The sequence below is a fragment of the Leptosomus discolor genome, chromosome 1, assembly GCF_034619465.1.
Source record: "Leptosomus discolor isolate bLepDis1 chromosome 1, bLepDis1.hap2, whole genome shotgun sequence".
In the NCBI taxonomy this organism is placed as follows: Eukaryota; Metazoa; Chordata; class Aves; order Leptosomiformes; family Leptosomidae; genus Leptosomus; species Leptosomus discolor.
The window spans coordinates 171,179,299-171,206,968 of record NC_141391.1 but is presented as its reverse complement, the minus strand read 5'-3'; the positions used below and the strand labels follow the sequence as shown (position 1 = coordinate 171,206,968).

Genomic DNA, 27,670 nt, shown 5'->3' with positions numbered 1-27,670 from the left:
AATTTCACCTTTTGATCAGGTCACCCATATAGTATTTTTTAAATAATCATAAAGCTTCTGTTTAATAATTTCTAGGGCTTAGTAAGTTTATGCAAGATGAGAGAAAATAATCTAACATAAAGTTGATTTGCAGTGTCTTTTTTGCATGCTGTTTTTCTTTAGACGTTCACACTCATGAATGTTCAGTGACATTGGGGCAATTGGCAGAGTTGAGAAAAAAAATGACATTTTCGTGGATCTTCTATGAAGAATGAAAATGAGCAAAGTGTGATCTTCAATGGTAAGTTTAAGGTTTTTTTATTATTACTAATGTCCTTCTTTACCTGTTCTTCAACATCTATATTTATGAAGTTCTTCAAGTTTTCTGTTTGTTCCTCAGAATGTTTTAAATTTGTTTTTTTAATTGCTTTTGAAATATTTTGAGAAATACCTTTATACGTAAAAAACATGAATAATTAACGCACTGTCTGCCTCTTTGATAACTTAGTATTCTGTGTCAGTATATTAAATTACTCAGCGTTCTGGACATCTTAATTTTCTTAGTTTTCTAGTTTGCAGCATTCACTTGAACTGCATTGCTGTCTGCTAAAAACTACATCACCTGATCAGGGCAATCCCAAGCACAGATACAGGCTGGGTGATGAGTGGATCGAGACCAGCCCTGCAGAGAAGTACTAGGGGGTGCTGGTGGATGAAAAACTGAATATGAGCCAGCAATGTGCGCTCTCAGCCCAGAAAGCCAATGGCATCCTGGGCTGCATCTAAAGGAGCCTGTCCAGCAGGTTGAGGGAGGTGATTCTACCCCCCGACTCCACTCTCATGAGACACCACCTGGAGTGTTGCATCCAGCTCTGGGCACCCCAGCGTAAAAAAGACATGGACCTGCTCGAGCAGGTCCAGAGGAGGGCCACAAAAATGATCAGAGGGTTGGAGCACTTCCCCTATGAGGACAGGCTGGGAGAGTTGGGGTTGTTCAGCCTGGAGAAGAGAAGGCTCTGAAGAGACCTTCTAATGGCCTTCTAGTGCTTAAAGGGGGCCTACAGGAAAGGTGGGGAGGGACTCTTGATCAGGAGATGTAGTGATAGTACGAGAGGTAACGGTTTCAAACTGAAATAGGGGAGATTTAGATTAGATATCAGGAATAAATTCTTCACTGTGAGGATGGTGAGGCACTGGACCGGATTGTCCAGAGAAGCTGTGGCTGCCCCCTCCCTGGCAGTGTTCAAGGCCAGGCTGGATGGGGCTTTGAGCAACCTGGTCTAGTGTGAGGTGTCCCTGCCCATGGCAGAGGGGTTGGAACTAAGTGATCTGTAAGGTCCCTGCCAACCCAAACCATTCTGTGATGAATCTATGATGATCATCTTGTTGTAGTAAAACATGAAATACAGCAGCGTGTCCAGCTTGTGTGAGGACTTTTTAGGGGTGAGACTTTTTAATGAGTATTTCTATTAAAGACTAAAATGCATGAGATGGGTGAGACTTGAGGAAATCTTTCTATCTTACTGATTTTTAGATGTGTCATTAACTTCTAAAGTATTGGATGTCTTAATTTGACTTTATCTAGTTTTTAATCAGTAAAACTACACAAGTTTCTGTCCATGTATTTCAGCTTTTGTCCATGAAAACTCTTAGAGAAGATGGCTGATATAAGGCTGAAGGAAGCAGCACTAATAGTTGGTGTGGTGGCAGCCTGCTACTGGAACAGTCTCTTTTGTGGCTTTGTTTTTGATGATGTTTCAGCGATTTTGGACAATAAAGATTTGCATCCTTCTACTCCGTTAAAAAATCTGTTTCAGAATGACTTCTGGGGTACTCCGATGTCTGAGGTAAGCTGTTTGTGAAACACTTTGAGGCGTTCAGGAAATGAAAAAACATCTTGCAGAGAGTTAATACACTTCTTTTCCATAATGTGGTTTTAACAGAATAGTTTGTTTGTGAAGGAATTTGGTGATGTTAATGTTTTGTAGAATAAGATCAGGACAGATGTCGCTTATATTCTTTCCCTTTGTTCAATAAAAGAACTTGTAAGAAAATGAAGTTATAGATCACGCTTCAAGCTGTTGTGTGTTCCCTAATTCCTGTATCAAAATCGGACAACTCTGACCATTTTCCCTTCTCCTCCTGCAAAAGCTAGACATTGACATACAAGTGTATCTATTTCTAATTGCAGTCTGGAAGGAAAGATAACACTTAAACAACAAAGCCAGGAGTTAGAGAATGGGTGTTGAATCAGTTTGATTTATTTGAGTAAGTATGTTTATGTGAATTCAGAGTTTTTGGGTTGTAGCCCATGTAGAGTGGCTATATTTTCATCAGAAAAGCTACACTGGCATTAAAGTTGCTGATAAACTTTGTTAAATGGTAATGGCTAAAGGATTTACATATGGTTTAGAAAGTTACACATGGTGCCATTGCTGAGCAAATGAATAAAAATTACAGTTACAGGTTTTTTACCTATCAAGGCATTCTACCTTGTAGTCTTCGTTTATGTCCGTAACATACAGGGTTAGTTCGTTGTGAGATAATAATTGCTAGCTCTACAAATAGAACTTGATAATTTTCACATAACCCTGTAATGAAAGCTTCCAGACTTTTTCAGACACCATCTAGTCCTGTAGTCATTGAGAGTAAGTGGGATCTTAAGCTTTTTCCCGTAAAATTTCAAGTAGTATTTTTCAACATAAAAAAAACCCTAACCATGTGGAGCAGGAGAAAGCCATCTCATTCAGTGTTGATTTTGCACTTAAAGCCGTCTGAAAGGTTAATTTTCACTAAAGTCAGTCAGATCAATTTGGTCATTCATGGCTTGTAAAATAGTTCTTCCTATCTTGTATTTTCGTCTGTATGTGCAATTTGGTTCCCTGTCCCACTCTGACACCCCACTACACCCCTTCGCCTCACAGTTTTTTCTTAGATTTTCTTCCTTTGTTTTACGGACATATTCAGCAAAATATCAACAGGCTGTGGGTTGATAAATGCATTTTAGAACAGGAAGGTGGTGTTAAGTGTAGTTTTTAAGAGTTTATGGATGCAGTAACTGGCAACGTAGACATATTGACTGATAGAAATACTGAAAAGATGTAGATAGTATGTTTCGCTGAGCGTACCAAATTTTTATTTTATAAAATACTGATCTGAAGCATGAAATGGCAGAGTGATCAAAATACTTGAATAATACATTAAAATTATGTGGAAGTGGGAAAAATAGTAGAATTAACTTCACTGTTTAACATTTTAATTTTAAATCAAGTTTACATTTAATTCACTGGATCATTTTAAAATTTTTTTCAGTATTTCTAATTTTCAGGTCTTTACTTTGAAGGTAGATGCCTGAGAATAGAGGGGGGAATCAGGTATGCATAGATTTTTCGGAAGGTATTTTGAAGTAAAAGTTCGTTTCTAAGTTGGTGGTGACTGACTCATTTTTTTTTCTTTTAGGAGAGGAGTCATAAATCTTATCGTCCCCTTACCGTTCTTACGTTTCGCTTAAACTACTTGTTCAGCGAGTTAAATGCAGTTTCTTACCACTTCCTAAATCTGGTCTTTCATGTGGTGGTTTGTGTAGTCTTCCTCAAGGTCTGTAAGCTTTTTCTGGACAACAGGAGCAGCGTAGTTGCATCCTTGCTCTTTGCAGTGCACCCCATACATACTGAAGCGGTAAGTATAGCTGTCATGTGCTTAATTTGCTCAAACTGTATTAATTAACCTTAAATTTAGTGGGTTTTGTATCTGTTTATATATTGTAACTCCAAAAAATATGTGGTTTTACTCGGATTTTACTCTGTCCTTTGTAATGAGTAGTGGAGGTGACAAATTTTAATGCTCAGAGTTGTTTGGTATTCCATGCAGCTACTGGAAAATAAAGAAACATTCATTTAGTTATTTAATAACTTGATCTCTGCTATGAGCATTGGATTTTATGATGGCTGCTTTGGCTTACATAGATAATTGTGTTTGATCATTGTTTGAACCTTCCATTTTTTAAGATATCTGATATAAGAAAGAGGAAATAAATTTTTTGCCTCTCCTATTTTCCTTTCCTTTGATTCTGAAGGAGTTGCCATGAAAAGCATTATTTATACAAACTCTCTGATTATATACTTCTTAACGGTCAACCAGGCTTGCAGTGTTGTGGAGTGAATGGAGTCTCGTGATTGCCATTTGTTAGATTTTTTTCTGTCAGAAGCACTGATAAAGCAGATCTGTGGAATTTTCTGCTGTTATTTCTGCACCACTTAGATAAGCTTTCCTAAATTCCAGTTCACACATGTTGCAAAGCCCATCCTGAGTCTCTTTTTTCTTACAGTATTAACTGATTTTCAGAAAACAGAAAACTTTTGCTTCTTTGGTGGTGTTATGCCTTTTTTTTTTTTTTTTAATGTGTTTTTTGGGGGGTTGGGGTGGGGATATCTTTTGAAACTAAGAAAATGAGAAGGGTTTACTCTTACCTTATATGTTTTTTGGCCCTGATTTGTTTGGGTAAAGAGTTTGCATCTCACTCTCTTGTTCTCTAAAGACACAAATCCCTATCAGTAGGAATTCAGTAGCCTGTATCTGTGTATTTTGAGCAAATCTTTATAGGACTTAAGTTCATGGGGTTTCTAATTGGCTTCTGTTTGAGCTATTAATACGTCCTTGCTAGAAGAAGTTAGTGGCATGTTGAAAAATTCAAAAGTTAAAACACCTCAACATTTTTGCTTTCTTTTGTGCTCAAAAGCAAAATCATCCATAAAATCTTGGGTAAAATACAGGTTGAAAAAAGATAATTGTTCATTTCATTTGGTTTTCTGTTTCATTGAAAAAAACATGCTTTAAATTTCAAAGTTTGGCTTTGCCTCTTTGTAGTAAACGTGATAGTGTCTGTACAGGAGCATTAGCAAGTTGCTGGTGATTTACGTTAGTGGTTCGTGGCTTGGATAATCCTATGTAATTTTATCATTTTCATTCCAAATACGATGATTCTTTATCATGCTTGAATTGTCAGGTTCCATATAACAGTAATACAGTTGCTTTTAGTACTATGCAACAGAGTTAGCAAAAAGTATCGTACAAATCCTACAAAACATTGTGTAATGAAAGCTTATTGTGTAAGGTGATGTATTACAAAATTAAAAAATACAGTTAGGGTGATTTGGTAGTGTGTAATCCCTGATGTTAGCCACACGAGGGCACTTTAAGACTGTGTGATTGTTAGAACTTGGTGCTGTACTTAGAGGCTCTGGGATATAAGTGCAATTGTAATTGAATTCCCTTGCTGTTGTACTTAGGTACTCAGAGAGGAATCAGTTCAGGGATTTTCTTCCTCCTCCCCCTGCCTTTTTCAACTTAAGCTTTCTGCTTTTAAGAAATAGTGCATTTTATCCTTTCAAGTGTTTGCATTAAGAATTCTGCCTAACATGCAACCAAGAAAGAATTCTTGGTAACAGTTGAGTCTTGTGCATATGTCTAAAAGGCAGAATAACTGGAAGTTTCCATACGTGGAAGAGGAGGTAATAATGAGATGTATTTTAGAACTGAGGACTTGGGTGCAGGCTAACTTACTCAGACCTTAGTGAAAGCTCCAAAACAGGTCTCATTCCTAGTTTTTATGTAATTTGATGGTACCTTTTGTGTCTTTTATAATTTAAATGTATCTGTTTTGAATTCCTTTTAAATTAGTCTCCTACTTATTACTCCCCTGCACAAGAGTTTGAAACAGCAGATGCAATACATAAACATTTCAAGCCTTTACCTATCTTACCATAAATAGATTTTTCCTGGAAAAGTTAGCAGAGCAGGATAAATAGAAAATAATTTTCTGCTTGACCTCGGAGAGAAGCTGGGCTCTTGTGGTGTTAATATATCGTTTTCTGAGGAAATGGGTTGAATAACAGCATCATAATTTAATTTGTCCTTGTCTTTAGAATTCCAGTTCGATCTTTCTAGCTACTTGGCTACTCTTCTGGCCAGAGGCGTGTTGACCACCTTTACAGCTACAAGATGTCAGTTAACTTTGTGAAAGCTGGAATTTTCTCTCATACGTCACCTTAGTATCCAGAAATAGAATCTCTCTTTTGTTGGCAGGAGACTGTGGAGGCACACCAGAACACTTGCTTTACTAATGGTCTCTTTCAACTGATCTACAGACGAAGTTCTGTTTAATTTCTGTCTTAATGCTGGACAATTTTGAGATCCAGACTAGGAATCCTTGAAACATCTTAAGACATTTTGGAAACAAAAACCTGTATACTATCCAAAATGTTACTACAAACGGATGTCCTGTCAGTTGATAAAAACATGCTTTGCTGTGCGTGATTCAGTGAGTCCTTTGGTAAATGTATGCTACTCTCAACGGAAGCAGCAGAACACGGTGTCAAATTCAGATTTGAATACTTTTCTTTACACTGTGACCTTAGATATTGAGTTACTTTCTCTTTTTATGCTGTGCTGGATCAATCATGCTTGACCAAGAATGTACTTAGCAGTAAAAACTTCTAGCTGGGTCTGGATGGCTGAAAGTCAGTTTTCAGCATCATCATAATTAAATGATGAGCTAGGAGGTTTCCTTAGCTAAATATAACTGTCTGCCTAGGGATAGCATGCCATTTTTCAGCCATCGTACTTGCAAAAATTTGGATGCAATTAGAGGCATTACAGAAAAGGACAGATGAAGGCAGTCCTAACTGGTACTGTGGTCAGCACAGTGGCTACTGCAGAAACCATTAATGTAGTAACCTGTCTTCCGTCTCAGGTTGTTGGTTACACCTTTCTGTTTTTCAAAAACAGCTCCTGAAATGGAAATTAATCTGTATTTCACTGGGGATTCTGAAACAACCTTCTGCCCTACAGATTTTAGCACTTCTTCAGATTTTTATAAAATCCATTCCTCTCTGGCTCATTACCAAAGGGGGCACTACCTGCAATTTTAATACTGCCAACCAAATTATCATTCAGAAAATTGCCAGACCTGAGTCATTCTTTAACTCCATTGCACAGAGCTTGGCATCAATTTATTTCTAACTCTTGTCTGCTCACCTAAAAGCTGCTGTAGCACCAGACCTGCTGTAGCAGCAGTCCAGGGAATGCTTCTTTCAGATTCAGATCCATTCAGTCAGGAAAAGTATGAACAAAAATAAAAATCGTAGTTTCTGTATGCCACTGTCTGCAGGATGCATAGATACAACAGTCGTTCTCAGGCTTCACTTAAAACTCCTACTGATGAAAGCTAGTTGCTTCCAAGTATCACGAATAAAGCAGTTGTTATTGTGTCCAAATGCTCTTTGTGGCTGCTGTGACTAAAGATAAAAGAAATTACAGCATTTTTTGGTTGTTTTGTTATGATGATACTTAGGGGCACATCAGCCACAGGTGGCCACCAGCCACCTAGAATCATAGGATAGTTTGAGTTGGAAGGGACTTTAAAGGTCATCTCATCCAAGCCCCCTGCAGTGAGCAGGGACATCTTTAGCTAGATCAGGTTGCACAGAGCCCCATCCAATCTGACCTTGAATGCTTCCAGAGATGGGGCTTCTACCACCTCTCTGGGCAGCCTGTTCCAGTGTTTCACCACAATCATTGGGAAAAAAAACCAAAAAAAACCCTTCCTTATATCTAGTATAAGTCTACCCCGTTTTAGTTTAAAACCGTTACGCCTTGTCCTGTTGCAACAGACCCTGCTAAAAAGATTGCCCCAGTCTTTCTTGTAGAACCCCTTTAAGTACTGGAAGGTACTACAAGGTTTCCCCAGAGCATTCTCTTCTCCAGTCTGAACAACCCCAACTGTCTCAGCCTTTCCTCAAAGGAGAGGTGCTCCACCCTCCCCTGATCATGTTTGTGGCCCTCCTCTTGGACTCACTCCAACAGGTCTGTGTCTTCTTGTGCTGCAAACTCCAGAGCTGGACACAGCACTCCAGGTGGGGTTTGAACAGAGTGAGCAGAGGGGGAGAATCGCCTCCCTTGACCTGCTGGACACACTTCTTTTGGTGGAACCCAGGATATGGTTGGCTTTCTGGGCTGCAAGACCTGTATCATCCTGTTCTTGAACTGAAAGCAGCCTTATTCTTCTTAGCCTTTTTTGCTTGGTTTACAGATCTTGTTTATGCATATCCTGATAATATATCAGTCATGCACTGTTCTAATACTACAATAGTCACTAGAAGAATAATTATGTTTTTTCGTCTTTTTCTTTTCAGGTAACTGGAGTTGTGGGCAGAGCGGAGCTTTTATCATCTATCTTTTTTCTAGCTGCTTTTTTGTCATATACAAAATCGAAAGGGCCAGATAATACCATAGGTAAATGGCTGACAAATATATACGTAACTTAATCTTTGTATCACTGATAACAGAACTGTTAAAATGGTAATATGTGTGTACTGGTTATTCAGCAACTCTGTAGAAAAACCCTTCAGGCCCAGGATACCCATGTAATAGTACTTTCCATCATAATTGCCTTTTTTTTTTTTTTTTTTTTTGCTTCAGCACTTAAACACTTTTTCAGTTGTTTTGTAGCACCTAGAGTGACTCTTGCACTGACTTCTGTTAATGCAAGTAAGTGGAATTATGCTGAGATGCCTCAGATGGTCACAAGGAAGCTGCAGAGTTTCAGTGGAGATGTAGGAGGCTTGTGTCTTTCTAAAATCAAATTGACCTTGTGAAAATTCCTGACTCCTTATAAAACATTCTATTTGAAAAAGTGTTCTGCTGAATTAGGAAAGATTAGGTTTTTTGTTTTGTCATAGATTAGTCTTTTGCCTTTCATTTAAGGGAGGCAGTTTTAAAACTCGTACATGTATATTATTTTCTGTAGAGTAAAACTGGTGATCTTCCCTGTAATAATAAATGGCATACTGAGTAAGTTTGTAGAATATAGCATGTTCAAAAAAGAAGTGAAGTCTTCACTTTTTAGGTTAATTTACTTTATGAAATGTTTTAGTTTGTTGTAAGATGGAACATTTTCAATAGCGTCTTCTTTATTTGCAGTGTGGACTCCAATTGCAGTGACTGTGTTTCTAGTAGCTGTTGCAACACTGTGTAAAGAACAAGGGATAACGGTGGTGGGGATATGCTGCGTGTACGAAGTGTTTATTGCTCAAGGGGTAAGCTGTTGAAAAATAAATCTGATTTCTTCTCAGGAATTCTGTAATGAGACATTAAGTACTTTGAAGTGTCATATTTCAGCACTGATTTTTGTCAGTTCAGGCTAACCCTAGTTCTGTTACATTTTTCATATTTTGAATCAACCAATGTTTAGTATCCATGATTCGTAGGGAAATACACTCAATAAAGAATTGACTTATCTTAATGGAAACCTAAGGTTTCAATTGACTGACCTTTGCAAAGACTAGCATGTAACAGTCTTGGTTAAAATCTGAGGTGCATCAAGATGGGGGATTTTTTTTTTTTTAATTCCTGTAGTAAAAATAGTGAACGTATTATAAACAAGTGCATTTCATCACATTCTAATGCATAACCAGAAGTTTGGGAGTAGTCTTATTTGAATCAGTAATATTCATAGGAAATTTGTTATTCTAATACCTTTAAATTTGATTTCTAATATGATAGGTTTAATCTTAAATATTGATAAGTCTTTAAGTTGATAGTAACTTTTCTTTTGTTTAGAGAAACAAGATGTTCCTGCAATGAAATAATTCTTGATTTTTTAGTAATCAAACTGTATGCAATTTAAAAATGTATGATTGCATATTCTAAGAAAATGTTTTAGTCTACTGTTCCTTAATTACTTGAAGGAGTATTTTGCAAAAGCTGCACCAGTAAAAGCCAGAAGGTTGTCAATCTCGGGGGTACGTATTCGGGCCAAAATGCTAAAATCCCATGGTTTTTTGTGCTTACAGAAATACGTGTGTTTAACTAATGCCTTTGCATGTCTAGTGAACAAGCATATAATTTTCAAACTGGATTTCTGAGGAAATCACCAGTATGTGACCATAATTTTCAATCCACTCTCTTTCTTTTAGTAACTTTTGGTCTGATCATTAGTTTCATGAAAGTTTAATAAGTTTGTGTAAGTCAGCTGAGTAGAAAAGAGAAAATCCAAACTCAGGTGTCTTCTGAGGACACTGGTGTAGCAGGAGCTAAAAGTTTGACCAGTTCTCAAAAAACTGTCAATATCTGTAGTTCATCCAACCTGTATATGTGAAGCAATAAGTCATCCCCAGCACAAGACATGAAGACATAGGGAAAGAGGTACACAGGGAAGAAATTAGGGTATGTAATGGGGAACTGTGCAAGATCGTAACGTTCATGAGGCAGGGCGAGATAGGTTACTGCAGTAGAGGCGTAAAATAGAAATTCAGGGCTAACCAGGAAGTCAGTAGTATTTCTACCATTCCTAAGGAATTTTGTTTATAGGACAAGTTTTCAGAGGGGCTGATAATTCTAAAAATAGTGATTTCTCTTCTTCAAAATTTATTTCATGGTCATACTTAATTTATTGAAGTCTCTGAAGTCAGTACAAATTTTTTAATCTGTCAGTGCAAAATACAGAACTACAGGCGTGCAAGTTCAGCTATGATAGTGTTAGCAAGAATACCTGAACAGAGTTATTTGTAGTAGAATGGTGGACTTCTTTTTGGGGGTTGTCATGAAAGCTCTAAGAAGCTGAGTTAAGTAACTGTTGGGAACAGGTGTTCAGAGAAAACCAAGAGAAGAAAAGATAGGTAGCTCATATTCATCTAAAGAATTAATGAGTAAACTGTCTGATCATAAATACTTTGTTCCTTTGCAGTACACCTTGCCAGTGTTATTGGACACAGCTGTACAGATTCTTCGAGGGAAGGGCAGTATTCCTTTCTCTATGCTTCAAACACTGTTGAAGCTCATAGTCCTAATGTTCAGTACACTGCTGCTTGTAGTTGTCAGAGTCCAGGTTATCCAGTCTCAACTTCCAGTGTTTACAAGGTAATATTAAAGTGTCTCATATTTACAGACTCTGATAAATAAGATGTGGCTTAATGAGGTCTGAATGAAATGGCAAAAAATACATCAACTTAAGTGTTTATTAACTTATTTTAATATTGGTAAGCAATTACTGTACAATATTAAATGTTTTGTGAAATTTATAAATGGTATATTTTAGTACCTGTTGAGAAGAATATCCAGAATGTATTTGAGCAGGCATTAATTTTTAAAAACTTAATGGTTGTTTTATCTTAGTAATTCAGAACTTAAATGTTTTATTATGAAAGTATTTTTTATTGGCTATGTGTTCGAACCTTGGCTGAATACTCCAAGCCTCTTACTAAGTCTTTTCTCTTCTACGTTCAAAATATTTCTTTGGTTTTAGGTATGTACCATGCAGAAAGCATGGCTGTCTTCAGATACGGTGCTTTAAGAGAAGTGTATATGAGTAATGTTAGGACTGAAAAACCGTAATTTGTCTTAAAAGTGTGTGAGCAATGTAGAAATCAAGAATCTAATATTTTCCCTGAAAAGTGAGACAAACTATTAAAAACATGAACAAGGACCACTGAGCCCAACTTCAGGTGTAAATCATTCTGTTTCTTCAAACTTAGGTTAATTCTATCCCAAACCAGTTTCTTAAACTCAGGGGAGGCTCCGTCCCGTGCTAAGGTGAATTGTTGCACGTGGTTCCCAAGTTATGCACTTGACAAATGCAGGAAAGTGAGAATATTGTACATGTCTGTAGTTAGTAGTTCTAGCTATGAATCTAAAGTTTGCCGGTTTCTGAGCACAAAGTGTATCAAGACCGTATCTCTTTTCATTAAAAGTTCCATTTTCTCCTTTCTTCTGCTTTAGGTTTGATAACCCAGCTGCTGTTAGTCCATCCCCAGCAAGACAGCTGACTTTCAACTACCTCCTCCCTGTAAATGCTTGGCTGCTTCTCAACCCCTCAGAATTATGCTGTGACTGGACAATGGGAACTATTCCTCTCGTGGAGTCTTTGTTAGATGTTAGAAATGTGGCCACCCTTACCTTCTTTTGCTTTCTGGGATCTTTGGTTGTCTTCAGTCTCCGATATCCTGGGGATTCCTCCAAGACTGTACTGATGGTATGAATGATGCATTGGTTTTGTCCTTTTTTAAGAGTGTAAGTGGCTCAGGTTTTTCTCAGGTCACATGTCTAATCTGCTGTGACCCAGAGATAGTACATACATTTCCTTTTGGTCTAGAATGAATACATAAGAAAAGAGGCAAATTTTTGTAGTGACAAACCGGTTAAATTGTAATTAAATATGTGACTGTCAGGGATGAGATGGAGACTAATAGACAAAGTGATGAGAATAAATATGCACCTTGTTTTGTATTTTCAAACTGTATTGTGGCCTTTCTCGGATATTCAGAACTCAACCAGCAAACGGGAGTTTTCAGTAGAACTTAAATATTTTTTAAGGATCGGAATGCATTTCCATCCTGCAAACTGTCTCCCTTATTTAATGTCAGTAGTCATGCTGTGTGTTTAGCAAGTGACTTGATTTTCTTCTAGATAGAAAACAAAAGGACATATTTTAGCATTTAGGAATATAAGTTTTCCTCTTTGGTTGTTGTTCTTTTAACAAAGGCACTCTTCTGTAGTCTTTTCCATATTCTAAGGAAAAACTGATTTTGCCAACTTGTAAGATCAGTTCTTGTTTTTCAGTATTATATGACCTTGAAACTGAAGTGGGTTAACAGGAAAGAATATTTTGGAGAAAATGGAAAGGAGCAAATGAGCTAGTATTTTTTTCATCCAAACGGAGTCATCTTTTTCATTGCTTCCATTGCAAATCTTCACAAGATTAATAATTACCTGATTACCATGTTTTTTTGTCAAATCAGTGGTGTAATTATGTGTACGACAAACCTGCATGCATAGATCCTAGTTTCCTTCAGAAATACTGTACTTTTTTAATACGTAACTCAGCCAACAAAAAAGTTTCAGATGGGTGGGTATATTTATGCACAACTTAAGACTAAGGATTTCTTTGCTAATCAGCTGACAGACTGATTCACTTCAAAGAGACCTAACAGTACGGTTCTGACTCATATGATTTTTCTTGTCTTGTCAGTGAAGTGATGCCTTTTGTTTCACTAGAAAATCTGTGAAAATGATCTGTGGTATTGCTGATGAAACCTCTTGTCCTGAATTTGGAAACTGTATATGAAGAAAAGAAACTTCGATAGCTTGTTGATATAGCAAATGTGCAAGGTGACATACCTGGAAAGAAAAGTTATAGTTTTACAGCACTTAAAAAACGTGGAGTAGTTTAATCTTCCCTCTTACGTAAGCTGAAAGAATTTTTCTCCAGTGCACTGGTAGCAGTAGAAATGTTTGTGAGGAATGGTTCGCTTTTTTTCATAGGACAGCTCTTGAGCTTTAAGGCTCTGTATTTCCCTACATTTCTGTTTACTCCCTACCCAGTAAAGCTCAGAAGAGGAAAGGGTTAATGGAATTGTCAGCATACATTGTTGTAAGTCAGCTAGGTTTTGTTTAAGGGTGGATTTTTTTAATAGTTGTTTTTATTATTCAAAGTGTTTTTTATAGGAGGGGTCTTCTGAGATCATTCACTCCAGCGTGCCAGCCTCAGTGTCACTTAACATAGTGTAGTTCTTGTTTGAGGAAAGTTATTTTCCTTTAATATGCACCTATGTTGTATATATAATCTTCAGTATAATGCTAGTTTGTTTGGTTTTTTTTTTCGGACACAGTACCTAAGTGCCTGGAAGCTAATTTCTTAGGAAATGAAAATGTAGTATTTTATGTTAAAAACAAATTGTTACGTACTCTGACATGCAACAACACTGTAGGCCCAAGCCTGTTCCTTCCAGTAAGTCATTAATGTCCTGATGTAGACTGGATAGTCTGCCAAGGGAGAGAGGGGGAAAGAACAATTTATTTCTGATAGCTTCTCAGTCTGACTCACTAGAGAAATCATAGTACCATCTTTCAAGTGAAGAAAGTGAATATTGAGTGATACCGATTTATACAGATTATGGGAATGTTCCAGATAACTATGTTGAATTGCTAGCTTTAAAAAAACTTTTTTTCCACACTTAGTTCTCAATTCTGACAATAAAAGCCTGAATTTGTGCTGGTGAAAATAAATTACTACCCTGGCAGGTATGAATGTGCTATCCATATGGATTCTACGTGGTATTAGTATAATGGTGGCTTCATCACAGTTGGTACCATGATTGATTTCACTGTTTGATGTTTCACACTCTGATGAGCGTCACTCTAAAGAGGTAACCAAGCACTTTGTAAAGAGCTTCTGCCGTTACAAGTCTCTAGCATGTTTTGGCACTTCCACTAGCTCGAGGAGACCCTGAGGTGTTATGCTGAAGCCTGATCGAAGCGAAAAGTCTCAGGTTACTCTTGTTTATGAGATCAGAAAAGGTACAACTTTGTCTGCTGCAGAATTGAACATGTTTATTTGGACTTTGCAAAAAAAAAAAGCAAAAGAGAGGGATCCAAAATGCAAAGGAGAAGGGAGGTCGCAAGTATTTCTGAACGTGTCTTTCTGTATTTGCTGATGTGGGTATGGATTTGGTGCTGTGCTGCTTGAGAGACAAGACAGAAGAGGTACCTTCTCCCACTTCCTCAAGTGCGAGTGGACATTCCAAAGTTCTTCCCAAGTACGGTCTCACAGAGTGAACTCATTACTGGGAGATGCAAAAGTTGAAGGACTCATTTTTCAGTCAGTTTTCATCTGTTTCATACCAGATATCTCCAGGAAGAACAACTACGGTAAGTGGGTACATCTTGTTTCATTTTGTCTTATTTTAATTTTTGCCATAGGTTCTGAAAATTGTCATTTCAAAATAACAGAACTAGGAAAGGACAAAACAGATAAATTGCTTTTTTGGGTTTTTTGTTGTTGTTGTTGGTTGGTGGGTTGTTTTTTTTTTAACTAACAATATTAAACTAACAAAAAATGAGATTGTATGTTATCAATTGGAACACATGCTTTGACAGGTTGATGTCATTATGCTGCTTCAAGTAATCGATTACTCTTATATTAGTAAAGGACATGCCGTGAAAACGTGTGAGCAGTTAAATTCTCTTATCTTTTCTGTTTACTTTATTACTGTGAACAGTCAGATGACTTGATTGTCAGACTAAATGACCTTTATAAATAGGTTACACTATACATATTGAAAATGTTGAGTGCTAAGAATAGTACTGATCTAGAATTACTTGTTGGCTTTTCAGTAGGTTTCAGAATCAAGCTGTGATCATGGCCCTTGTTTGTTCATGGGGTTTGGGTACTTAGCAGTTCAGATACTCTTCATGTATTTTACAGTTTTGTCATATGCTTTTTTCTTCCTGCGTACTTTAATGGTTTCTGTCTTTTTTGTTTGTTTTTCAGTTGCCTTGACCAGAATATTTTTTTTGAATGAAGCCTCTGCATCTGCTGAAAGGCTGATAAAAAGAAAGAATAAATGAACAGAAGAGAATGCATTTATATCTGCGCTAGGGCTTTGAGTCTGTTGCCCAAGAAATTGTATTTGAAGGACAGTGTACTGAGGAGAGGCAAAAGGATCTAAAGAGAAATTCAGCAAGATATTGTGTAATGTTTGTCATCAGAGGAATTGCACAGCAGAGCGTGCAAAAACCTTTTTATTAGATACCTAAATCATAAGTGCTCAGCGGAGACCAAGCACTCGCTATGTCAGCTGCAGAATCCTTTTCACTGAAACCCATTGGAATTAGCTTTCACTATACATATGTTGACCTCATGGGGCTGTGGGACCGATGTCCTTACTACATTAAAGAAAAAAACAAACCAAAACAAAAAAACTCCGTATTTTTTGAGCAAAAATATAAAGTAATATTTTTTTCAAATCAAGAGGTGCCTTCTTCAAATCAGTTTATCAGAAGATTTCGTAAAATAAGTTAATTCGCATAAGCCTGTGTACAACATACATTATAAAGCTGAATACAGTTTATTCACATTGCAATAAAAACATTTGCAAAACAGCACATTGATTGCTACCATGCACTTTGAACGTGCTTTTGTACATTTGTTTCGTACATTTTTGTACTCACAAATGCATTTGGCTTCTCAAAACAGAATGAAATACAGAATGATAGCCTCACCTCCCATAATCCACCCCCCGAAAGTGTGAAGGCATTTGCTGTAACTGTGTTGAAAAAATGATACAGAGGACTGGCTTGGGGATAGCATGAAGAATCCTGCATTTCACAGTGGATTACAAAAATCTGTAGTAGAGTTCAGTGTTGAGGCTTTTACTCTTCCAGATTGGTAGGTGCTCTATAAGGAGCACTTACTATAAAAATCTAAAGGAGAAAGGGGGAGGAATGTGAAATGACATTAAATTAAATTTTGTCCCCAAGTAATCGACACGTTCTCTGTATTGTGCTTGTGATTTCTTCAAAGCTCAATTATGTATTTATTTTCGAGTAGCTTAATGAATTGCTGTGCATCAGCCGAGCCGTGTTAATGATCCATTTGCATATTCTTGGGCCCTTGAAATATGAGCTAAAACCTTGCTTGAAGTTTTAAATCAGCATTGCATTTTTATATATGAAAACCTAGCCTGACTTTCAAACTGGATGTATTAACTATTTTAGCATGGAAAAGGCAGTTAAATTTGTGCTTAAATCTAGACAGATGGTGACAGCCAGTTGTATTGAAAGTTTCTAGAAAATTCCTCTTTCTTTCTTCAAAGAAACATTCCATTTCTGTAGGGGTTTTGGGTTTTGTAACTTGGGAGGCCAGATTTTTTGAAATAATTATTTAAGTCTTTTCTGGTACCAGAGATTGTAAAACTGCTATTCAGCAGTTACCCAGGACTTAAAGCAAATGGTCATGTCCACTTCCTATCAGCAGATGGATTTCTCTACCTTTTAATAAACACACCTTTTGTTAAGTTGTCACCAAACTAAGAGCTGCAATTATGCAGTTCTTAAGTTCATTGTCATTTTAGATATTTCAGGGTGCCCTTAGAGCATTGTCTAAACACTGATGTTGATTTGGTGGCTGATTCTGATTTTTACATTATTTCTTCACACTTTTTACTGAAACTTAAAATGATCTTTATTGTATTGTAAAAATAAGTATTTTGTGTATCGTATAGCTGGTATAAATTTTTAATTGGTATGAAAGGTAATGCCCAAGTTTGTCAGACTGTCATGGTTTTGTATGTGGAACTTATTAAAACATTGTTTTGGATTTAATCCTTTGATCCTTCCGTTTTGTCATACAGCTGCTCTTTTCTGTAGTATAGAAAAGCAAATAGAATTTTAGGCCCTGAAGTAAGGAATGGTGTCATTTGCAGGTTAAAACTTGCCTTTCTCAATGTGAAACAGATCTTAATTTTTTTTAAAAAAAAAAAAAAAGAAAGAAAAAAAAAGATCTATTATGTATGTCTGGTTTTCTGCTTTGTTTTGTTTTTTTAATTGCTTTGTAATTTGTTTCTTGGGTACAGTTTGTCACTGCCCAATCTCGATTACTGATTCATTTGCATTTCTTTTCTAGGCACTCTGCTTAATAGTGCTCCCATTCATTCCTGCATCAAACCTCTTTTTTCCTGTTGGATTCGTAGTAGCAGAACGAGTGTTGTATGTTCCTAGCATGGGATTCTGTATTTTAGTAGCACATGGATGGAAGAAATTATCAAATAAAAGGTAAAGTAGTGTTACCTGTGACTGGTTTAACTCTTCTCTCTTAATTTCATAAATGCTAACTGTATTTATAACTGCAAGCTTTCCCACTGGAGCTTTTACCAGGATGAATTTGTTACGTTGTAGCTCTTTCTCTGTTTCAAGTTCTTAATGAACACAGAGTAATGACCAAGAAACCTTTTGGCAGTCATGTGAACAAATGACAACAAGGACGTTCTTAGAAGACCAGTGGATTATTCTGGGAGTATTACGTTTATTTAAAATACATATACCTATGTATATACACACACATACATGTATACACATACATATACTTTTTTATATTTTTATATATATATATATGTATATATATAAGCACAGACACGTATGTAACGTATACACTCGAGAACTGGCATATGCAGTCTCACGTATATGTATATTTATAAGCACACACGTATATGTATATTAAAAAACCTTAGGCTGCACCAAACATTTTTAGAATGCTGTGTAACTTACGTTACACGTTGCTACAAAATGGACTTTACTTATGAGCCTAGTAGTATACCCATCTCTTTTCTGTAAAGAAACAAATACTGTCAGTTTAAATCCTAGGCATTTTTAAGGATTAGGCAAAAAAAAAAATTTTTGGCCAGGTTTAATCTGTACTTTATTCAAAGGTTGTTACTGACTGAAGTTTATATAATACGTGTATATCAGTCTGCAGCATATTAAAATATTTTCTATTAATTAAATTTTCAGACATGCTATGCTAGGAATGGACATCAGAGCCATTCAGTATTGAACTAAATTTTTTTGGCTAACAATTTGTCATTAGAAAATTCTGCTTTAAAAGCACATTTTTCACTCACCTTTGTTTTTTTCTGCTATCTTCTACATTGATCTGCACCTCCCTCCCTCCCTCCTGCTGACCTAGATGCTTTAACCTTGTTGCCCCAATGGCATCTTAATGTTAGTTGAAACAAACAAGGAGGCAGCAATTCCCAGTCTATATGTTGTCTGCAGTATAACTTATGCTAAGTGATGCTGGCAAAGCTGACAGCGTTGGGTAATGAGAAATTAGTGATACCTTGTGGGAGCGAGGAGATAGTATTATCACAAGTCCCACTACGAGGCCGTAAAAATAGAAGTGATGTGAAAGCAAGCAAGTAACCAGGAGAGGGTGGCTGGGGAGAAAAATAAGGCGGTGGTGTCGTTTACTACAAAAATACTGGGAATCAGCACTCTGAAAAGTCTTCTGCTTTAGAAATATGTGGAAAGAAATAACTGTCATAACGCTGGTGGAGATACAGATTACTGCATATGCCAGTTCTCGCTGATTGCTGAGGTTTTAGAATTTCTCTTAAATCTGCTGTTCTACTTTTTTTTTTTTTAGTATTTTTTAAAACTAAGCACGGTAGTCTTAAGTCTGCACAGCATTTTGTATATCTTAAAAATGGAGGGAGAAAAAACCTTTCAGTTTTTAGCAAACCCCCGTGAAGTACATAGCAGTGTGAACAGCTGTTGCATAATTTAAGTATAAGAAATAGCTGGCAATGGTGAACAGCCGTATGTCTGCTCAAGGATGAGATTTTTAAAAACAAAATTATATTCATAATTGTAGGAAGCCTACTGGGTGTTTAACATGTTTTTTCATAATTAAATTAGTATTTAGAGACCAAATGACCCACGTGTTAAAGGGTTATGTTTTATATCTGTTGTGGTTGAAGTCAGTCATGTTTCAACTCCAGAAAAATAAAGTACATGAAGTCTAGAGGTATGTTGCTGACAAGCTTGTCTCAAGAGAGTGACTTCTGCCACAATCTGCAGTGTTAAGAATAAAATGGTTACAAAGACACTAAACCTTTCTTCTATTTAGCTATTACAGTAGCACTAAGATTTTATTTGCTTATGGAAGTTTGGGTAGTCTCCAATAGAGCAGACTTCTCTATTGAGATGTGTTCTACAGTGTGGGAAAGATTGGTGATGTGTACAGTAAAAATTTTGTGTGGAATTGACCGATGTGAAACAAAACGATAGGATGATATTTTATTTTCCTTTTTCGTTTTTTAACATTTTGTACAGTGTTTTGAAGAACCTCATTGCTTGACATCATGATCATGTTCATTGTCTTAAATTACAGACAAGCTCTAGCAGAAGTATAATTTTTTTTATATGTTTCATTTGCATTATATTATGTGGATTGCATTTGTTCTTATCAAGTGAATTACATAGTGATAACAAAAATCAGGTAAATAACAACATTAACTTGAAATTGGACTTATTTCCTTTCAAATTTTGTTGTGTGGCATTTGGCGATGAGACAAATAAATTGGAATATACCATTCACAAATATGGTCCTCGGTTTATTTGCCTCCTAGCATGAGATGCTTATTCTAGTATAAATTAGAATTGTGTGCTTATAACAAATCTTTGTTTGTTTTATTTAATAGTGTGCTAAGAAAAATTTCTTGGGTTTGTTTGGCTGCAGTACTATTCACTCATGCCTTAAAAACACTGCACAGAAACTGGGATTGGGAGTCAGAGTATACATTGTTTATGTCAGCTTTAAAGGTACTGTATTTTATTTGAAACGGGTAATAGAAAGTTTGCGTTGCTGTTCTCAAAAAGTTGCAGCAGAGCATGATAAAAATGAAGAGAAATAACGTTTGTTTTGCCACTTTTATTTCTACACTGACAGTATTAAAATCTAATTAGTTGCTTTCGGGAATGCTTTAAAAGCAGTGATGCACACATGGGAATTCATGTGCAAGAAATAGATGATAATTTTTTCTTCTGTTAAAGCAGTTGAATATATTCTCTTATCTGGATGAAAACGTGATATATGGTTCACTACAAAAATCTACAAAACGTTTGATGCGTAGAATAGTTTCTTCAATTTGTGTATGGCATGATAGGATAGTTTGTCCATAACAACTATAATGAATTCTGAACTGTTTGGTATTTCTAGGGGCAAATAACTAAAATAAATGGATGTTGAGCAACAAGCTCAATGTAATTATTCTGTATGCAGTGTTTTGTTATTCTTTACATATAGCAGCTTGATGAAGTCTGTCATTTGCTGTGCATTTTTACATCTTTAAGACATAGTTAAAAGAAAATAAATTGTTTTGTAATTTCAGCTTAATACCTTATGCATTGGTATCTTTTTTCTGGTTTTAGGTAAATAAGAACAATGCAAAACTATGGAACAATGTGGGACATGCATTAGAAAATGAAAAGAATTTTGAAAGAGCTTTGCAATTCTTCATACAGGCCACGCAAGTTCAACCAGGTAAAAGCTTTGACTAGTTGCCACTGAATGACATCTCCGCACTCCTAATATTTCAGTAAGCTTAGCTTACTTGACAAAATCTTTTCAATGATCTGTTTGCTCCAGCTGAGCATCAAACAATGTCATACACTAAGGTAATTGATCCATGTTTTTTGGAAAGAAACTAAAAAAAAGTCCTCCAGAAAAGTTTCTATAAAAAGATGCAAAGACTTTCCACTTAAAACTATCATTTGGATGACATTCTTTCTGAAGTAATAAAAATTAATTTCTTATGAAACATAATTATGATTTGATTTTCTTATTTAAAACTAAGGAAGTGTATAAAAAAATTTAAAAATCTGTGAAGCATCAAAGTGCACATTTACTGTATTTTACATATTGTTGCAAAAGAAGTTCTAGGTAGAATTGGGCAACCTTTCCTTTTTCCTTTTAGAAGCCTAATAAACCTTCAATTTATGTGCCTCTACTAAGGCACAAGAGGTTAATGGTAGGTATGTGGAAGTATGACCTCAAGTTTTGTTTTTTTTTTACTATTTCCCAAGTAACCTTATAATCCATCTTTGGTTCATGGTTAAATGGTCGTATTATTAAGATGAAAAATCTTAGAGAGTTGGGTTTTTTTGTTGTGGGTGGTGGTGTTTATGCAGTACCTGTGCTTCATGCTACTCTGAGGGCATAGGTTTTTATTTTCATGATACTCAGTGCATGAAAGTATTTGAAGTTTCATTCTGTTCTTTATTAAGATGATATCGGTGCCCACATGAATGTAGGAAGAACTTACAAAAACTTAAACAAAACTAAAGAAGCCGAAGAATCATACATGATTGCTAAGTCATTGATGCCACAGGTAATTAGTATCTTTATTTTATCTACCACCACAGGAGGGAATTCTTTCAGACCTATATTCATGATCCCTTTTTCATATTTTTCTTGAAGCTCTGTGTTGCTGTATACCTTAAAGTTGTTATAGATTTTAAAAACCTATATATTAAACGAGTAGGTTATATACAATCACAGCTGTTAAAAAAATGCTAACTTGAAACTTCTTTGTTAAAGCTATTTTAAGTTACTTTTTATACTTCGGGGGGGGGTGCTAAAATTGAGGATATAAAGAAAGCAGAGGTTAAAAATGTACACCTACAGTTTCTAGTCACAGTGGGTTTATTTTCGCTTAGAGCTAACACATTGATGATGACTGAGTTTCTGAGCCCTCAAGAGAAGGCTTAAATGCAGCATTGGAGGTGGGAGAGGGTAGCTGCAGCAGCAACAAATAAATCTTTGCTTAAACAGACTTTTAAAACATGTGCTTTGTTACCTTTGCCTTTTGTTAAGTTATGTTTATACCAAGCAATTACTACTTATTCTAGCTCTTTAGGAGAAAAAGAGAGGAGTACTTTGGAGAATGTAGGAAAGTAACAAAAGCTGTGGGTAAAATGAGACTGGCAAAAAAAAATCAGAAGTCCCTTGAGTAGAAGTATGGCATTAAAAAGTTTATAATGTGAAGATTTTAGACAGACAAAAGTATATGAAGTACAGTAGTTGAAATGTTATAGTCATCTTTCATGACTACTTTTCATCTGCTATATCAGTGGTTGGTAAAATCTTATTTATACTTATCTTAGGCTGGAGGGTGAAAAAAAGGAATGAAACTACCTGATACAAAATCAGTTTAGGCTTTAGGGAATATTTTTTGTCTGAATTAGGAAAGTTTTGCAAGATGTGGTTCGTTTCTAATGGCTGTCTGCATGAGCCTGATTACGTAGTTGCAGAGCTTAGTTAACTGGTATCTTAACTGTGGTATAAAAGTCATCTATGTCTTCATAGAATTAAAGATGAAGAAATACTCTGTTTATATTTTGGTATGATTTTTTTGGGAAAGAAGAGTTGCTGTTTGTAATCATATTAAAAGCCTGCACACTAATGTCCAGTGGTACCCTAAAACAAATGTGGCAGAGTGAAGAGGAGATCTGTACTGATTGTCTTTCACATTTTTACTCATCTGTGTTTGGTATATATGTTCTTTTTGACAGATTATTCCGGGTAAAAAGTATGCAGCAAGAGTTGCTCCTAACCATCTGAATGTTTATATCAACCTTGCAAACTTGATTCGAGCAAATGAATCTCGCCTTGAAGAAGCAGATCAATTATATCGACAAGCAATTAGTATGAGGCCAGATTTCAAGCAGGCTTACATCAGCAGGTATCTTTTCTAATTTTACAGATACATATTCCTGGATAAACCTTTATGTACTTGCAGTGCTGTGAACAGTATTTAGTTTGTACAGTTGAATTAGCTGCTGGGATTGATTAATTTCCAAATGAGAAGATGAGATTTCAGGCAATAATCAATTATTCGGTACAAGCTCCATTCGTTTAAATTCCTGCTTCAAATGGTGTATTTCCACATAGGCTGTGTATTCAAACATCGTATACAAGACACTTCCATTAGATTTCTTTATGAATCTCAAACTCAAATTTCTAATCTCCTAGTTTAGTTTTGAACTAAAAAGCTTTTGGTTAGTCTGAATCATGGAGCTTTCTTTATCCTTTGTTAAAGATGGTCTGGAAAATTCAAGACAACTGAAAAGCGCAGAAATGTCAGCTAAATAGATAAGAGTCATGTGGGTGTGGATATTGAGGCTTCTGTTCGCTATTTTGTGATTCCCATTGGGATGTAGGGGGGTGCAAAGATGCCTAAGCTATAGCTGTTGCAGTGTAATTACAGAGCAAGTATCAGGAACACTTGATCACTTTTTTTCATTTTTTATGCTGCGTTTGTTGTGTACAGACTTTTGAGAGCTGAAAGCTTTAGGAGTGGTATATAAAGAAGATCCTATGTTGTCTCGTGTTTAAAACAAACAAACAAGGAAAAACACTCTTATCTCTCATCTACTGTCTATAGGAAGGCAAACTTTTTTAAAAAAATCTGTCAATTATTTTCATATTAGTATGAATAAAAGTTGAAGGTTAAATCTGATTCTTCCAACAGGGGAGAGTTACTTTTAAAAATGAACAAACCTCTGAAAGCTAAGGAGGCTTATCTTAGAGCTCTAGAACTAGACAGAACCAATGCAGACCTGTGGTACAACTTGGCAATTGTTTACATTGAACTGAAAGATCCTACAGAAGCCCTGAAGAATTTCAACCGCGCACTAGAACTCAACCCAACGCATAAACTGGCGTTATTCAACTCAGCGCTGCTAATGCAGGAATCTGGTAGGTTCATTGTCCCTCATGTAGATGCTGTGTATTTGCAATTACAGGATTCATACTATTTAATTATTTTTTTTAATGATCTGTTTTATTTTTGGAAAGCAGAAGTTCATGGCGTCATCAAAGAAGAAACGTTATTGTAATAGCTTTTTAATTTATTGTTAGTGTATGGAATTTGTGCAAAGAGCAAAGCATATACCTTAGCTGATTGGTATCTTTAATACAAGTGCTGTTTTACAATTTAACATCTTATACATATAAAGGTAGTGTTACACAAACGTCTTCAAAATTGTGCCTATATAATCTTTTAAAAAATTAATATTTAGTAAAATATGTGTAACGTCTGTCTTCTGTCTTTATATTGATTGATTTCATTCCTCATTGACTAAAACTTATAGCTGACTTCTGTGGGCTTTAAATCTAGCCCTAGGAAATGTGGATGTTTTCATAAGTTCCTCTGTAATATTGCTGATTAGGATTAGTTAAGTCAGATTTTCATGAGTTTCTTTTTTCATATTTATAGCTTCTAGCCATATGGGTAAGTGTAAGCCTTTTGTAACTTCAGGCTTTTGCAAAGTGACTAGTAAGGTTTGTTTCCATTTTGTTGGGGTGGTAAACTACCCCTAATACAGACATAATACAGAGTTGATTAGAGCTGATGTAAATAGGTTATTCTTCGTCTCTTCTCCCAGTGTAGGTTACACAGTACAAGGAATGCCTTGTTTCTTGTCTGTAGAAGCACAAGGGGCTTCAGACAAGCAGAATTCTGCATTAGCTATCTAGTATTCAGTTATTGGTACTGGAAGATGCAGCACTGTTTCAGGAGGTGAAAGAAGGTGGTTACAATCAGCTCCCTGCTCCCCCATCCATCAATAAGTCTGTGCTTGAAATTCCTTACTCAAATACGTTCATGGGAGTATTCAGAAAAATAAGACAGACTACAAGCTAGTTTAGCTAATCCTGGTGTTATCAAGTAAGGTTTTTTTAACTATATCTTTTTCAAACTTTGTGGCAAATTAAAATATGGGAGTTGTAAATGTTATTGTTTTGGTGTTAGAAGATATTTTAGCCTGGCTCCATCTGAAGTCACCCTATGTGATCTCTGTCTTTAAACTCTTCCAATCTTTCTGTAACAAAATGAGATCTTCTACTCCAAGTTTGCCTCTGTAAGAGCTGGTTTGTCAGAACTGACGTCTTCACTGCATTCCATTTGCTCAGTCATACATGAAAATAACTTCTCCTAAACTTGTAGAGACACCTTTTGTATCTGTTATACCAAACCTAAAGGTAATTCAACAGATAATAGAATAATGGTGCTGACTTTGGCTACAAGTCAACTGTAAGTAGTTCCATTCTGTAAAGAAGGTAGATGTCAATTACTTTTGCTAAGTAGCATTTTAAACCCTTTCCCTTCTACAGTTGTGTTAAAGATGTTACATTTTAATTTGTATAAAAATTCATATTTTACAGGCCTGGTCTAAAAATCCTTCAGAGTAAATCTAGAATTAAATGCATTTTCTGTCATTTAGGTGATGCTCGGCTTAGACCTGAAGCTAAACAAAGACTGTTACATTACGTGAAAGAAGAACCACAGGATGCAAACGGGTACTTCAATTTGGGTATGCTGGCAATGGATGACAAAAAAGATACGGAAGCAGAGGCATGGATGAAGAAAGCCATAAGGTTACAGCCAAACTTTCGAAGTGCTTTGTTCAATTTGGCACTGCTTTATTCTCAGACAGCAAAAGAATTAATGGCTTTGCCTGTCCTGGAAGACCTGCTGAGATACTACCCTGATCATACCAAAGGTCTGATTTTGAAAGGAGATATTCTTATGAACCAAAAGAAGGATATTGTTGGGGCAAAAATGTGTTTTGAAAAAATTTTGGAACTGGATCCCAACAATGTACAAGGAAAACATAATCTTTGTGTGGTTTACTTTGAAGAACGAGACTTAATAAAAGCAGAAAAATGTTTGGTTGAAACACTAGCGCTGGCACCTCATGAAGAGTATATTCAGCGTCATCTAAACATAGTTAGAAGTAAAATTGCATCACTCGGTGCTACAGAACAGTCATCACTTCCTGCAGATGGGACTGCAACTGCAGCTGCAGGAGAAAAAAAAAATTCATTTCAAAATTTGAAAGAAGTAAAAAGTGAGGAGAAAACCACCCAAACAACAGTTGATAATGATAAAGGGCACTCAAAAAGTAAGAAACGAACAGAGAAAAACCATATGGACAAAGAGACTGCCAAAAAATCTACAAAAGAAATCAAAGACATTGAGAAAAAGAGGGTTGCTGCTTTGAAAAGACTAGAAGAGATTGAACGTATATTAAATGGTGAATAGTCTTTATTGTGTCACGATAGAATAAGGAGAGAATACTATTTTTAATTATTGTTTAATATGTGATCCGACTGGAAAGTGGTCTCAGTGCTTTGAAAATAGAAATAACATTGACTGCATATCACTTAGCAAGCAGCAAAAGGCATTACAATGCTTTCTGTGAGAAAACTGCAACTTTTAAATATGTGGGGGGTAGGTGGCAATCGAAGGATAAAGAGCTGAGAATAATCTTAAATGCAGAATCCTAATAATGAGAAAATAGCACTCATAAAAAACATTGGTAGTCAGGGATATTCAGTAATGCTGCTTTTAAGAATCAGTGTAAGAACTGAGTGGAGAATTAATGGGATAAGCCAGACACTGCTGCTTTCCCCCGTATAAATCTGTTTGTATTAACAATATCTACTTTTCAGTTTACACATCATCAGTTTAAATCTTTCTAGGCCCTTGCTATACATGAAAAAGAGGTTTTCTTTGCATTATTTGTTTTCCAGAACTTAAGAAAAGGTCATCAAAATGCCACTGGTTGTAGTATAGGAGGATGCAACAACACACAGAAATTTTCAGTTGCATTTTAAATAGGAAATGATATGATAACTTTTTAATTGTTCCTTACTCACAGTGCTAATGGTTTGCACTGTTTTACCTGACAGAAATCTTATGGTGCTCTTAAGGTCTTTAGACTATGCTTTTACTTTGAAAGGAAATGTTTGTGTTTTCTTCAACTGTCAATCATCCAGTTGTTTTTAAAAATTATATTAAAAAGGGTGGTTTTCTCTCTTTTTCCCCAGTTCATTGAATGCTGATAAATGCACTTTTGGTACAGTAACCAGTATGCTATGCAGTAGTCCTTGTTGACTTTGTAGCAATGGCTGTGGATTGACTCCTTGGTGTAGTAAATTCTTCCTTGTTTATAGCAAACTGGCTTTACTATTTCTGTCATCGGAACAGTATTTCCATTCTCTTGAATTTTTACAACACTAATATGAGCAATGATTGCTGAAGGCAGGGTGATAATAATAAAGCCTCTGAATTTAGCAATGTTTAACACAAGGAAGTGTAGATAGTATCCCTGCAAATACTAAGTTCTGTTGTTTTGATACATTGTCATGGGTGTGTGGTTTTTATTAAATATTTATTTTGACTACTAAAATATTCCCATTTACACTTTTCCACTAATGCATCGTTTTAATTTCTTACATGAAATGCAAATCTTTGCAGTTTCAGTGTTGCTTTTATCCTTGTGCAATGCATAT

General features: G+C 35.9%; 1 protein-coding gene across 1 annotated transcript; it reads left to right on the top strand.

Moving 5' to 3' along the window:
- Positions 1-247: 247 nt before the first annotated feature.
- Positions 248-27,670, top strand: TMTC3 (transmembrane O-mannosyltransferase targeting cadherins 3). Its single transcript, XM_009953311.2, has 14 exons — positions 248-280; positions 1,610-1,826; positions 3,439-3,657; positions 8,172-8,271; positions 8,959-9,074; positions 10,724-10,896; positions 11,755-12,007; positions 17,438-17,586; positions 20,013-20,133; positions 20,743-20,854; positions 21,598-21,701; positions 22,885-23,054; positions 23,844-24,070; positions 25,597-27,670. Exons 2-14 carry the CDS (start codon positions 1,638-1,640, stop codon positions 26,415-26,417), a joined length of 2,754 nt encoding a protein of 917 aa, XP_009951613.1. The 5' UTR covers positions 248-280; positions 1,610-1,637; the 3' UTR covers positions 26,418-27,670.